This window comes from Boleophthalmus pectinirostris, unplaced genomic scaffold (assembly GCF_026225935.1).
Source record: "Boleophthalmus pectinirostris isolate CB_2022bp ecotype Guang Dong unplaced genomic scaffold, ASM2622593v1 HiC_scaffold_13, whole genome shotgun sequence".
In the NCBI taxonomy this organism is placed as follows: Eukaryota; Metazoa; Chordata; class Actinopteri; order Gobiiformes; family Gobiidae; genus Boleophthalmus; species Boleophthalmus pectinirostris.
The window spans coordinates 16,931,232-16,944,296 of NW_026571036.1; the positions used below are offsets into that span (position 1 = coordinate 16,931,232).

General features: G+C 37.9%; 1 protein-coding gene across 1 annotated transcript in view; it reads left to right on the top strand.

Moving 5' to 3' along the window:
* The window catches only part of LOC110168858 (dystrophin), a 184,188-nt gene that overhangs the window by 6,881 nt on the left and 164,242 nt on the right, over positions 1 to 13,065 (top strand). Inside the window, 5 exon segments of the mRNA XM_020934382.2 lie at positions 8,144 to 8,205; positions 8,286 to 8,378; positions 9,176 to 9,253; positions 10,597 to 10,689; positions 11,414 to 11,586. Coding sequence (XP_020790041.2) covers positions 8,144 to 8,205; positions 8,286 to 8,378; positions 9,176 to 9,253; positions 10,597 to 10,689; positions 11,414 to 11,586 — 499 coding nt within the window.

A 13,065-nucleotide genomic window follows, 5' to 3' on the forward strand; every position in this document is an offset into this window, starting at 1 on the left:
CTGCTTTCATCTTTGCGATACTATAGATTAGCTTTAACTTTACTGTTACACATGTACAAGTATAGTGCAGCAAGTGCTGAAGGCAAGTACAGTGTTTGCAATTATGTTTTCTATAAAAATGTGATCTAAAAGCCTAAAGTCCAGCACTGCTCTTGAGTAACCCTTTTTTCTTATATTCTTTTCACCTCATAAAGAGTATTGTAAAAGCAGAACTTTCAGACAAATCAAATCAAAATCAAATCAAATAGGTATGCCATCTGTTTTTGTCTTTGCATTTATTGCAAACTTGAGCCATGAGCCATGTGAGTTCCTGAATGATGCTTTGGCATGAGACCTAATTGGCTGTTCAAAGATGCTTGGATCCTGCCTAACTTTGTCTGAAAAAGCTATTCTAACTCTGTGCTAGTGGCTTGTAAAGATGGCTGATAGATGCTTTATTGATTTCAAGGGAAATTTAAGTTTAGCTGCAGCAACACACTGCGCTTCTCAGTCGCCTTTGTGTCTCAGTCAAACCAAACCAAAAAGTTTCAAACACTGCTCAGTGTGTGAGCCAGGTAGCCACAACGGCAGCCAACCAAGCATTGAATAAGTCTTGCATTTGAATACTAGTGAGTGGTGTGCCAAGAAGACTGTGAAAGCTAGGAACAAATTAGTTAGATTTAAAACCCTTTTTTTTTTTCTCATACGATTTGAAAATCAGGTACCCCAGCTTTAAATGTGTTTGTGTTTATTGTTGTATATGGGTAATGTGACAGTAGAAGGACAATATAAAGTCAAATGATAGATATGATGATCTGGAAACTGATTCAGTGTTTTTTTTCTATAAGATGCTGCCCTATATTCAAATGCAGACACATGCTGCTTTCTACCTTTCACCTTCCACTGCTTTTATTGGTCAGTCTCATGTTCACAGTGAATGACAAGTGAATTTAACCAATCACAGAAAAGTGAAATAAAAATTGTGAATTATGCTTATAAGGCCTATAAGGAAATTGTAGGCCTATTATTATTTTTGTCCAGCCCTACTTTAAATGTGCACTGTGTAACTTTTTTACTGATGGAGATGTTATTGCTTTTCCAAGGAATGTTCCATAGTATTGCCTTAAATGATTATTTCTAACATTTATTTCACAACAGGTGTGTTTATTGCTCAAAAATACATAGAAAAACATGCGATTCCACTGATCTGACCTGTAACTAGGCCTGATGGTGTCATCTTCTTGTCTCCATTGAGATATTATTAGCTTAATACTGTGGAACATTCTATGCAATGCAACAATGTTCAAATTCAGACAAGCAGATGACGGACCCCTTACCACAAAATTTACTCAGTGCACCTTTAATGTAAACATTTGAATTCTCTCTGATTATTCTGCTGTTATATCCATGTTTTTGCATGGGTGCCCGTATATGATCTGTTGACGTTCCTGGCATTCTCACTGATGCACGCTGCGATGCTACAGAACAGTGGTCTCTGTGTTTGGCCCCCTGTCCCACCATGCGTTATGACTCAACACAGTTTGGCCCCGGCCCACTGCGCTATGGCCCCCTGCTTACCCGCTCACTGTCCCACCTCCCCTCACTCCTCTCCTGCATTCCTCGCATCTCCACTCTCACTGATCCAGCAGAGACTGAGGAGAGGGATCAAACCATGCCTGCAGTGTGCCCATAGTCCCGGGTCCTATCTTGTCCGGCTGGGGGATTCTTGTTTTGGGTTTTTGGAGGGGTTAAGTGGAGGAAGATTGCAGATAAAGATGGCAGAGGATGGGCCTAAACTCACAGGTAGGACAATGGACTGGCTGGGTGTGTTCATAGCAGGTGCAGCGGTGAAGTGTAGCAGTTGGGATGGTGCTAAAACTCTTTTCCTTGTGTTGACGAGACGGCATTTAACATTTAATATTTAATGATGGCTAATATATATTAACATATTTTCAAAGATTCATTTTGCATATACCCCATACTTTAAAGACATTTTGAAACACATTTTAACTTAAGCAACCCTGTCTTAAATTTTATATTGTGAATTGATTTGTAAAAACATGAATGACTGCACAGGTTTTCCTTTTTTTTCCTTCTGACATAAGTTTCTTTGAGTACATATATTTGAGAAAAGTAAGTGGTACTTATACTGTATACACACTCAGTATTATGAAATGAGTGGTCATAGGTAATAGGAACTCGCAGCAGTAGTTCAACAAGTAGTTGTACCACCATATAATAGTCCTAACAGTAGACCTATTATAAGCAGTAGTTTTAATAGATGAAGTCGCTGGTGGCTGTATCATTTTATTGCCCTTTTCATCGTACATTATTCATAGTAATATAATGGTGAATAACAGTACAGCCTTTGAGTACTTATTCCACCTTTGTACATTGCTTATTTGTAGAAGTTAGCACGTAGATCCCGCTGCACAATAGACTGTACGCAGCAGTGTTAACCCTCACCGCTTTGCTCCCCTCTAATTACGCCATTACACAGCCTGCCTCACTAAAGGTGTGTTTGCCAGCCTGCTAAGTGGGGATATGGGATAATCTTCCTGGACGTTCCGAGTGTTTTCCTAACAAATTCCCAAATGTTGGTGAGGGAAGAGTGTCAACAAGGCTGCTCTGGCTGGGACAGGCTCAGACAAGTGATCGCTGTGGGGAGGAGGGAGGAATGCTTGGGAAATTATAGGAATTCTATGCATTCCTTCCTGGCTACAAAGTTCACGTGTTTGCAAATGAATTAAAGTGACAAATATTGATGTAATAGTGTAGCGAATGGAGAAAGTTTGTTTGAGTTCAAAGGAGTCGAAGTTTGATTGAAATGTGAGTCATTGGTTTACATGTTAGTGCTGTGTGTGGTTGTTCTGTACTGAAAGGGTGGACAGCTGAGTCTTAGTCAAGGACAGGTTCACCTTAGGAAACGCTTTATGAGTCAGGCCTCTGTGTGGAAGTGGCTTTACTGCAATGACTGAGCGGTTGGACAACTGAAGTGATTGAAAGCACCGAGCTGAGGCTAAAAGTAACCAGATACTTTTGAGCATTATGGGGGACTGTCCAGTTTGAAAACATCTCTGAACTTCAAGTGAACTGTTTGACTTTTTAGCTAAAAATAATCTAAATTGAAAGCATTTTTTTTCATTTTGGATGTTTTTCTTGCACTGGAAAACAGAGAAAAACATGTGTCCTTACTCATCTCTACAAATCAATCGGTACTAATGGAATGAATCTCAATTAAATCTCAATTAAATGCACAACCCTACCTACATTTTGTAGTGGTGATGATTATTAAAAACTGTATAAAACTTAAAAATAACTGGAGTTAGTCGTATGTTAATGCAATATTAACAGATCAATTTGTATCGACGTACCAAAGACGATGGAGTAGGCTATATAAATAGAAGTATTGCTTTAGTAGCCACAAAAAAGATGTATTTTATTTTACATAGTTACAGTTTGAGTATGTCTTTTTAATATGATTATTGTTCTAGTTGAGCAGTTTTTGCCTGTAATGTGATTGCAGATGCAGTACACATATAGCTTATGATCCCACTACTTTTTTGCTTGTTGATTTTTGTCACTGAAAATAAATGTATTCCTGGATGTATCACAACAAGTCCATTTTATGTGTCTAATGGCTGTAGTAGGTGCTCTACAGTGCGGCTAAACTTTGTAAATATGTGTATTTGTTGAAGCTCTGACCTCATGTTGACTGTGTGATGCTGCCGTGGTAACTCTTAGGTTTGTTTGGTTTTCACTTCACCGCCTCCCTCCATTTCCCACTGGGCCTGCCGTGTGGTCACAAACTCTCCACCTGTGAAAGAAGCGCACACACTGAGAGGCTACGGCTGTTTATTTAATATGACTGACTGTTATGTGTTTCCAGCTGGCTTTGACAGATACATCATCAGTAATGTTTTCACTATTCTTCCATGTTTAGAAATTCATTTGATTTCCATGGGTGAAAAATTATGAGTATCTCCTCCTGGTGGTTTACAATCAGATGCATGTTAACAAGTGTACACTGTGTTCTTGAAGTTGTTATAATTAAGAAAGTTTGAAATTAAGGTGGTTGGATGAATGATTGCAGCTCCAAAATTACAGCTCTTGAAGGGTGTTCCCCCAGTGAAGAGATCATTGTTGGAGCGGACTGCTATTACAAGCTTTCACTGCTCAACTGACTAGTGTAACTCATATAAATATTTTTATTTTTTTTTGTCAGAATAGCCAAAGCATTACAGTCCATTTGCTTCCGTAAGGCATTTCCAAGTAATGTGATTTTAAGGACTACATAGACGTTAGCTCACATGCCTTTCCTGATTGCTCTATATAATAAACACTAGGCTTTAATAATTATAACTCATAAACACATTATTAAAACTACCCTAAAGTCAACATCCTATTCCTAATCTCATAATGTCTATTTATTGAGCTGTGAGAGCACACCAGTAGGATTACTTCCTGATGTAATCACAACTTCCTGCTTGGTTTGAGAGGAAGTGTCTCTTACTGTACTTGACCCTGTCCTTACATATTGTTCACATCCGACTGGCTGGACTGTAGTTAAATGAGCTTGTGTCAGAGTTGTAACCTACTATTTGTTTTGCCTAGAAATGTGGTGCAAGTTTAGTCATACGCGCCAACATGACTGGTGTGGTAAATCTTTCAAATGGCCAGCTAACCTAGGCCTGCAAGAATTTGGGAAAAAAAACGAATTGCAATTGTGATTTGTGCTTGAAAAGTAGGATTTTGTTCAGAGTGCAAGGAGACTGAAATATGAACTGTTTAACTAATACAAGAATCCCATGCTTTTCAGAACATGTTTGTAGAGGTCAAAAACTAAGGAGCAGTATTTTCCAATAAAAACACAGGATATTTTATTGTTTACAGTGGACATTGTATTGCCTTACTGTCTTTGTGATTTGATAATTAAGTCTTGTAGACTACTCAGATTTCAATTTGACTAAGCAGCCCTACATCTAACCTGTGTCCTTGTTACATAATGAGCTACAGTTAACAAATTCAGACATGGATTTATAGACTAACAGATAAATCATAAAGAAGGCATCAGAAGTATCATGTGCATTTGAGTGTGTGTAATATGAAGCTAGGTCTGCTCATAGTGTGCATAGTGAGAGCCACGTGTATGGTGCACCACTATCTGTCTGTCTGTTTACATTGGAGGTGTGTGTGCGTAGTTTTATTCTGTCAGCTTAAGTGGATTCTATAACATGGCTGAGGTATTGCATGAACTGTATGGCCTGCAAATGTTGATGTTACTATTTAAAGCAGATGTATTTATCTAAAATGTAGTTATGCAATGGTTCTTTCCAGGCTCATCATATACTTGTAGATGCAATGGGGTGTAGTCCCTGAATTTAAAGGGCCCGTATTGCACTGTTTTCTGATATATGTTATAATGTTGTTTCCTCATCAAAAACATACCCAGAGTCATGTTTTTTTTTATTCACACATGTTTACCACAAAAATCCTACATACTTAAACTGAGTTCTTCTCCCAAGCAAAAAAAGCACCCTTGAGTTATCATGTGGTAGTATAGAAAGAGCTCTGCTGTGTTTTAAACTCAGAATACCTTCACTAAAATCATTTTGATAATTTCATCCCTGTAACTGCCAACCTCTACTGAACAAAAGGTAAAAGGTAGCAGTAAACTTGAAAACTATCACTTCATGACATCGCAATGTGGAACAGAGCAAATAAGTATTTTTATTTCTTCTCACTCCCTCTCAAGCATGCAGTGTATTTTCTTTTCTTTTGTAAGTAATATTTGTTAATATTTGTAAAACATATATGCACGTTGAAAAATGTAAACATTTCTTACATGTGCTCGGGAAAAAAAAATCTATCAAAAAAAAATTTTGAGCTTTGAAATGCAGACAGACTAATAATAAAGGATTACATGCCTGAATGAAACAAAACATAACTCCAGGTATCTTTTTGAGAAGGTAACATTTTATCATAACTTCAAGCTCACAAGAGTCAATTCTGTGTAATACAGGATCTTTAACAGTAAGATCCTGGCTGTAACTGTCAACATTTATAGATTAAACTGGTAGAAATTGATAAAAACATACAGAATAACAAGTGAACACGTGTAACGCTAATGCTAATACAATCCCTGTTTAGCCGAGAGACTCACAGCTGTGCCAGAGCTTTGATCCGTCCTGCAGTGGGACATTCCTGGCCGGACCGAGCAGGAGCAGCCCTCGTCAGGTGGGAGTGGGGTGGGGGGAGTGTCCTGGATGAATTGGGTGCTTTGTGCTGTGGAGGTGGAAAGGTTCAGAGCCCAGAGACCTGAGCCCACTGGGAGCCTCTGAGGCCTCGGGGGGCCGTCACAGGGTGTCAGCAAGTCAGGCAAAGGGAGGGAAGTTACTCACCTGTGTGCTCTTCATAAAACTTTTGTCACTAAACTATTTTCAGTGTTCTTTTTACAAATATATAGTTTTGACATATTTGTTGTTTTGACATTACATACACATCTGGATACTATCACAATTCACATCTCTTTATCAAGCACAGAGAATAGACATTATAAATTGTGCAAGTGCATTGGTTCAACATTGCACAAAAAATTTTACGATTCGCACATATATTTTTCTGCTTTCTATTTTGGTTTAAAAACCTAAATTGTTAATGAATTTTAAAACTGAAATAACAAAAACTGGAAAATAATAAATTTATTGTTTATTTGTCAGGATCTATGTGCAAAAAAATACCCCAAATTTAGCAAAGACATACTTGTCCCTGGTTAGGTATGCTTTTAAAGAAATCCTTATGTTCACAAAGCAACTTTCTCTAATCTTTTGCACATTATTCTCCCCTCATCTGTTGTCTTGTCTTCTGACCCAGCTGCGGCCTCCTTCTTGCAGTACATTCTTGTTTTTATGCCCCATCTCACCTCTGCCCGTAGCTGCACTCACATTCACCACATACATCCAAAACAATGGAGCTGACTGCTGGAGCCAGTCATCATAACCCCTGACCTGTTGTTCACTTCATGGGGCTTTACACAGCAGTTAGTTGGATGACGGTGGCAGTTTTATGTCCATGCACACAGCAATCATTGAACCTCTCCTCTCTATGATGCTTGTTCTGGCATTTGGGAACAGATGTTACTTCTGCCCTTTGACCTCAGGTGAATGATGACAGCATAATTAGGTGATAATTGTGAGAAAGAAATTGTAGAAATTTGTTACGTCTTGAACCAGAAGTTATGCACTGTCTTGTGGGCTGTCTTGCGGGCTGTCTTATGGGCTCAATTTAGTGTTGTCTGCATATTCAATTTTACAGCTTGTTGTCTTTACACCATCCACAGACATATTTGTACTGGATGAATATGTGAATACATTTTTAATTATTCTCTGTGTTAGTGTTACTATCAGCTTTGCGAAGATGTACCCGACTTAGATCCATGGTCATAAGGAATATGTCAATTTAACTGAATTTATTATATTACATAAATTAAATCTAACCCTGGCCAAGGTGAGTGACTAAATCAAAGACTTCATAATGAGATGAGTCCAGCAAGCTACAATTTGAAAACCATCCCCATACAATAATATCTACAAATTTAAATGTTAAAACCGCTATTGAAGTAAATTAAGACATGTTAAAGATATTAGGTCCAATAATGGTCTTTCCTGGACTACTCTGATCTGCAGGTCATAAAGCACTTCAAAGCAACTCTGTCCGTGCCTGGAAAACAATGAAACCTTATTACAGAGGCACGTTGGTTGAGACTAAAGCAGGAGCTGAGTGAAAGCTCGAGTGGGCAGAGAATGTGAAATATGTATACAGCCCAATCTGGAGAACAGGAGCGCTGCAGTGACTGGCGTGTCCACGTGTGTTTTTACCTCCTCACTTTGAAGCATTATACCTCTGAGTAGGCCTGTAAATCTATATAATATAATAAAACATAATACCATATAATCTGTTTAAATCAATTCATACAAAAGTTTTCAGCTCAGAGTAGTATTTCTTCTTTAAATGTTTATGTTTTGATCTATTGGGCTAATGTGCATCCCACGTTGCCTTCTATGTTGTTTTTACAAGCCCGGTGCATTTTTTCTGGTCAACTGAAATGCTCCTATGTTGTTCGAACTTGCCTCTAACAGTTTGTTTTTGTTTTTTTTTTTCACAGATGAACATGATTCGGTACAAAAGAAAACCTTCACCAAATGGATCAATGCTCAATTTTCAAAGGTAACACTCGACACCAGAAATGTATTAAAACATGTGTCAACCAAAAAGCTAAACTTTATCTAAACTTTTATGTTATTCAGAATGGAAAGACGCCCATCAAAGACATGTTTTCCGACCTGAAGGATGGGAAGAAACTACTGGACCTGCTTGAAGGCCTCACTGGCTCTGTCCTGGTTAGTAGATGATGCAATGCCCCATTATATTGTCAGTATCCAATATTGTAGCTGTCCTGGTCATGCACAGTAAATAACAATTACCTATACCTCCTCTTTGACCTGGAATTTTGGTCTCTTTCTTCAATTACCGCTAGGCTAATTTCTGTTTTGAAGCACTTGTGGCTATATTAAGTGACAACAGACACATGACATGAGCAAAAAGTGTCTGATAGAGAATAGTGGGTCCATAATTGGGTGTTAATACGAGGTTTAACTGTGTGCACACTTAAAAGAGTTCCAGAGTTGGCAGCCACTCATCTCGGCATTCCTTCCATAAGTTGCCCTGTGTGTACTGCTGATAGGATAATGACTATATGATCACACATGCTCAAATACTGATGGGTACACTGTAAAAAAGTTGAAATAATTCTACCAAGTTAAGTTGTGTAAATGCTTTCAAATATTTTAACTGTGTAATTCAATATCAGTGTATGAGAAACTGTATGTTTATGTATGTATGTATTCTGTTATTCACTGTGAGTCATTGGTATAGATTTATCATTGAATTTATCTAGACTTTATATGAGTGATGAAAGACTTATTTCTTAAATTGAGTTATTCACTTAATTCACTGTATATGTGATTAACAACTGCATTGTTAAAGAATATGGAAGAATATAGCTACAACAACTTGGATTTTATAGCATTGCTGATGTGACTTAAATCATCCATACCAAAAAACTGAAAGTAAATTCTATTTTTGTCCATTAACAGGAAGTAACTGATGTAATTTTGTATTGTTTCCTCTTCTGCAGACCAAAGAGAGAGGCTCCACTAGAGTACATGCCCTCAACAACGTCAACAAAGTGCTTCAAGTCCTACATCAAAATAACGTACGTACCCAATTTTCATTTTTGCCCTGTAATTATTTAGCTCCATTCAGACATCAGTGAAGTAAAACTATGGTGAATTTTTTTTGAACAGGGTCAAACATGCTTTCTGTTACATTGCAGATCCTGTGTACTTCACTGACCTTCTGTTTGAATGGATCATTTTGTGTTCGCTTGCCCTGTGTTTTCATTTGCCCATCTGCTGCCCTTGCACTTTTGCTCATTTTTCCGCCTCCACTTTGTACACAATGGTTGGTCTTAATACTCTGACTTTAGCTGTGGGATCCAAGTCTTGTGGAAATTGCTTGTAACCTCTACATCTTTCTTGAGTTCGGAACAGTTTAGTATCGGCTCCATTGCTTTGACTGATAATTTAAAAATATTTCTTTTGAGTGACGTCTGAATATGTGACCTTACCTTAAATGTCAAGTATTTAATGTGTAGAAGCACATCTTGTTCCTCACTGTAGTTATGCTTTTATTGCTCCCCTGCTTTCACTTAAGGCTGTCCAGATGTACTTTAACTTTGTAAACATTTGTTAAACATTTGAAGACCAACATTCTCCTTTAAATAGACTGGAAACTTTTACTGTATGTTGCTAATTTCAGGCGTGGTTTTGTTTTCTAAATGTTAATGACTAATAAAATTACAGCCTTTTCAAATTGCAGTTACATATATGTACTAATTAATACAGAGGTATAGTACTGAGATGGTGGGTTTTTGCTAAACTGATATTTTTTGGTGAATATGTTTGGCCAGTTTACGATTTTTTATCATAAATTATGTCATTTAAAGGTGCACTGTTTAACATTTCTGGTGGAGGCTCTGCCACCTGCTTGTCTCCATGGAAATGTTATTGCTTTGCTTGAATGTTCCACAGTATAGATTAAACCTATTTATCACAAGAGAGACCAGCAGGCAACAGCACAGTTCAGATCTGTGGAGAGGGGCCCCTATTCACAGAAGGAATAATTATATTTCTGAACAGCAAAATGAATAAATGCTAGATGTGTATGCTTAAAGTCATACCATGGAACATTCCAAGCAAAGTAATTAAAGCAGCTGGCAGAGTTTCCACCAGAAAAGTGCACCTTTAATTTGACTAATAAAATCACCCACAGCCCTTTTTTGAGTACAAGCTGTGTAGTCACATTTTCAGCAGTTATCTATTTGCACTAAAGTTTTCAAGTAAAGGCCTCTGAGTATTTTTAAGCTGCAGATCACCCAAAACAAAATGATAAGGCTGATAGCTGATAGACTAAAAAGTCCAAATATCTCTTCTTTCCACTTCTGTATTTTCTGCAGATGTGTTTTTCTCATGTGAAGTGTTTGCTCTGTGTGTGCAGGTGGAGCTGGTAAACATCGGGGGCACCGATATCGTCGATGGGAATCATAAACTCACCCTGGGCCTCATCTGGAGCATTATTCTCCACTGGCAGGTGAGACACAGGTCCTCCGACATCTGCTGACCACATTTGAGCTTTCTTTCAATGCATATCCACTTAAATGCTTTAAAGGTGCACTAACTTTTTTGGTGGCGATTTGACCTTGAGCTTATGCTGTCACCTGCTTTTCGCCACAGTGATACATTTAATGCCATACTGCTGAACATTCCAAGCAATAATACATCTGTGTAGGCAAACAGCTGATGGACCCCCACAAGAAAATATTAAGTAATGCACCTATTAGAACAGTGCCGCAATCATTGTAACATTTGTAAAAAACAAATCAGTTAAGTTACAGTAGCGATGACAATTATTATTCATACGTAAAGTAACTATGTCATTTTTTGCTTGAGGTTCATTCACCCGCTTCTTTCATTCAGCTGCCTGGAATGTCCCACAGTATGGAATTAAACAGCTCTACATTACATTTATTAAATTATAGGTGGCTTTATAGCAAAAACATACCTAGAAAAACAGGCATTCTGACTGTGGGCTGGGTTGCCTCTCCATAGACTGGCCTGTAACTTGGTCTGGTTTGATGTCCATGAAGATAGAAAGGTTTAATGCCATACTGTGCAACATTCAAGACAAAGCAATAACATCTCCATGAAGAAAAGCAGAAAATCCAACAGAAAAGTTACATAAAGCACCATTAATAATACTATATAAGTCACATGATAAACAACTGTTATTTTCGCTTGTCCATATGTGCATTTAGGTGAAGGACGTCATGAAAGACATCATGTCCAACCTGCAACAAACCAACAGTGAGAAGATCTTGCTGAGCTGGGTGCGCCAGTGCACTAGGTCTTACCCAGATGTCAATGTGCTCAACTTCACTACCAGCTGGTCCGACGGTCTGGCTTTCAACGCTATCTTACACCACTTTAGGTAAATGAAATGATTCACACATGTTAAGAGCAACAAAAAGTTTCAATTGCCTACCAAATCCTCCTGTTCCTGCTTAAATTACGTGCCAAAATGCCTCTGGGTAATGCTTATAAAATACTGCTGTAAAAGGTTTTCTCCATAATCTAAATTGCCATGCCTCTTCTGTTTTGAGTTAAGGCGGGATTAGCTTGATCTTGTTTGGGAGTGAAAGAGTGCGCTAGGAATTTAGCAAATTGATACAATCAGACAGCATCAGTTATAAATCATTGTATATTTTAGCTGCGTTAATCAGATATGAGTGTGTGGCAACAAACTAATGTTAGTACGATTTATTAGACAGCTATAAACATTTGTCTTGAGAAAGCTTGTTTGTTTAACAGTGGCCTTCTAAGTTCTAATTGCGTAACAGCTGATGCGTCCAGTTAGTGTGGCTAGCAGCCGCTTAACCTTTTTTTGCCAGCAATGATTTAAAAAGCTTAGACTTAGACAAAATTTATTGGTCCACAAGGGAAATTATTTGGAAACAGTAGCTCACACATCGCAATAAATATAATAATAAAGCACAAAAATGGCAAGAAGCAAGAAACAGGTGTCAAGTATGGCAGAATTATACAAATGTAAATGTACAAGTACAAATAAAACATATAAATATAGTAATACAAATATGTCTCAGTTACATACAAGAGGTCGTAAGTGCAAAGATGAAGTAGTGATTGACATGACATAAGGTTATCTGTTACCGGTACAAGGGTGAGTTGTTGTAAAGTCGTATGGAGTACAGTATGAGTGAACTTGTGACAAACTATGTGGTGTGTTGTGAAGAGCATCCATCAAAAGTAGTCCAAGTAGATGAAAATGTGGCAAAGAAAGCCTGGCCACGTTAATATTGGATCTGATAGAAAGGTTGATTTACTATGAACCAGTTTTCTGATTGTTGAGTTGGCTTATCTACCCATGGCTTTCAAAATTACAGGGACAGCTTCTATAGTGATTAACAGTTTCAAACTAAATATTATAGATTTTGAATGAGAAAACATCCTTAATGAAGCTGGAACCATTGCTTATACCTCATTTGTGTATATGTGCTTAACATACAGTATAATGTGCTCCAGTGTTGTCTGATGAGAGAAGTTATTGCTGCGTACTCTGCCTGCCCTGTCACTGTTTGTTCTGTTGATCTATAAGAGGAGAAGAGGGCAGCGTCATAGATCTCTGCTCCTCTGCTGTGTAACCCTTTGTGGAGCGTAGCCGTTCACACACAGGCCTCTGATCTGTGAGAAAAAAACTGTGTTGGTTTAGACTTAGACCAGGGTTTAAGTGGATCACTGAACCCACACATTCCACTTTCAGTCTGTCCCGACTGTATATGAGGTAGAGAGACCTATAGTGTATATATATTTATATATATTCATGCGTTTGAGAATGATCAAAAGGTAAGACTGTTTCCATAGAAATTAACAAAATGTATATAAAATGTAC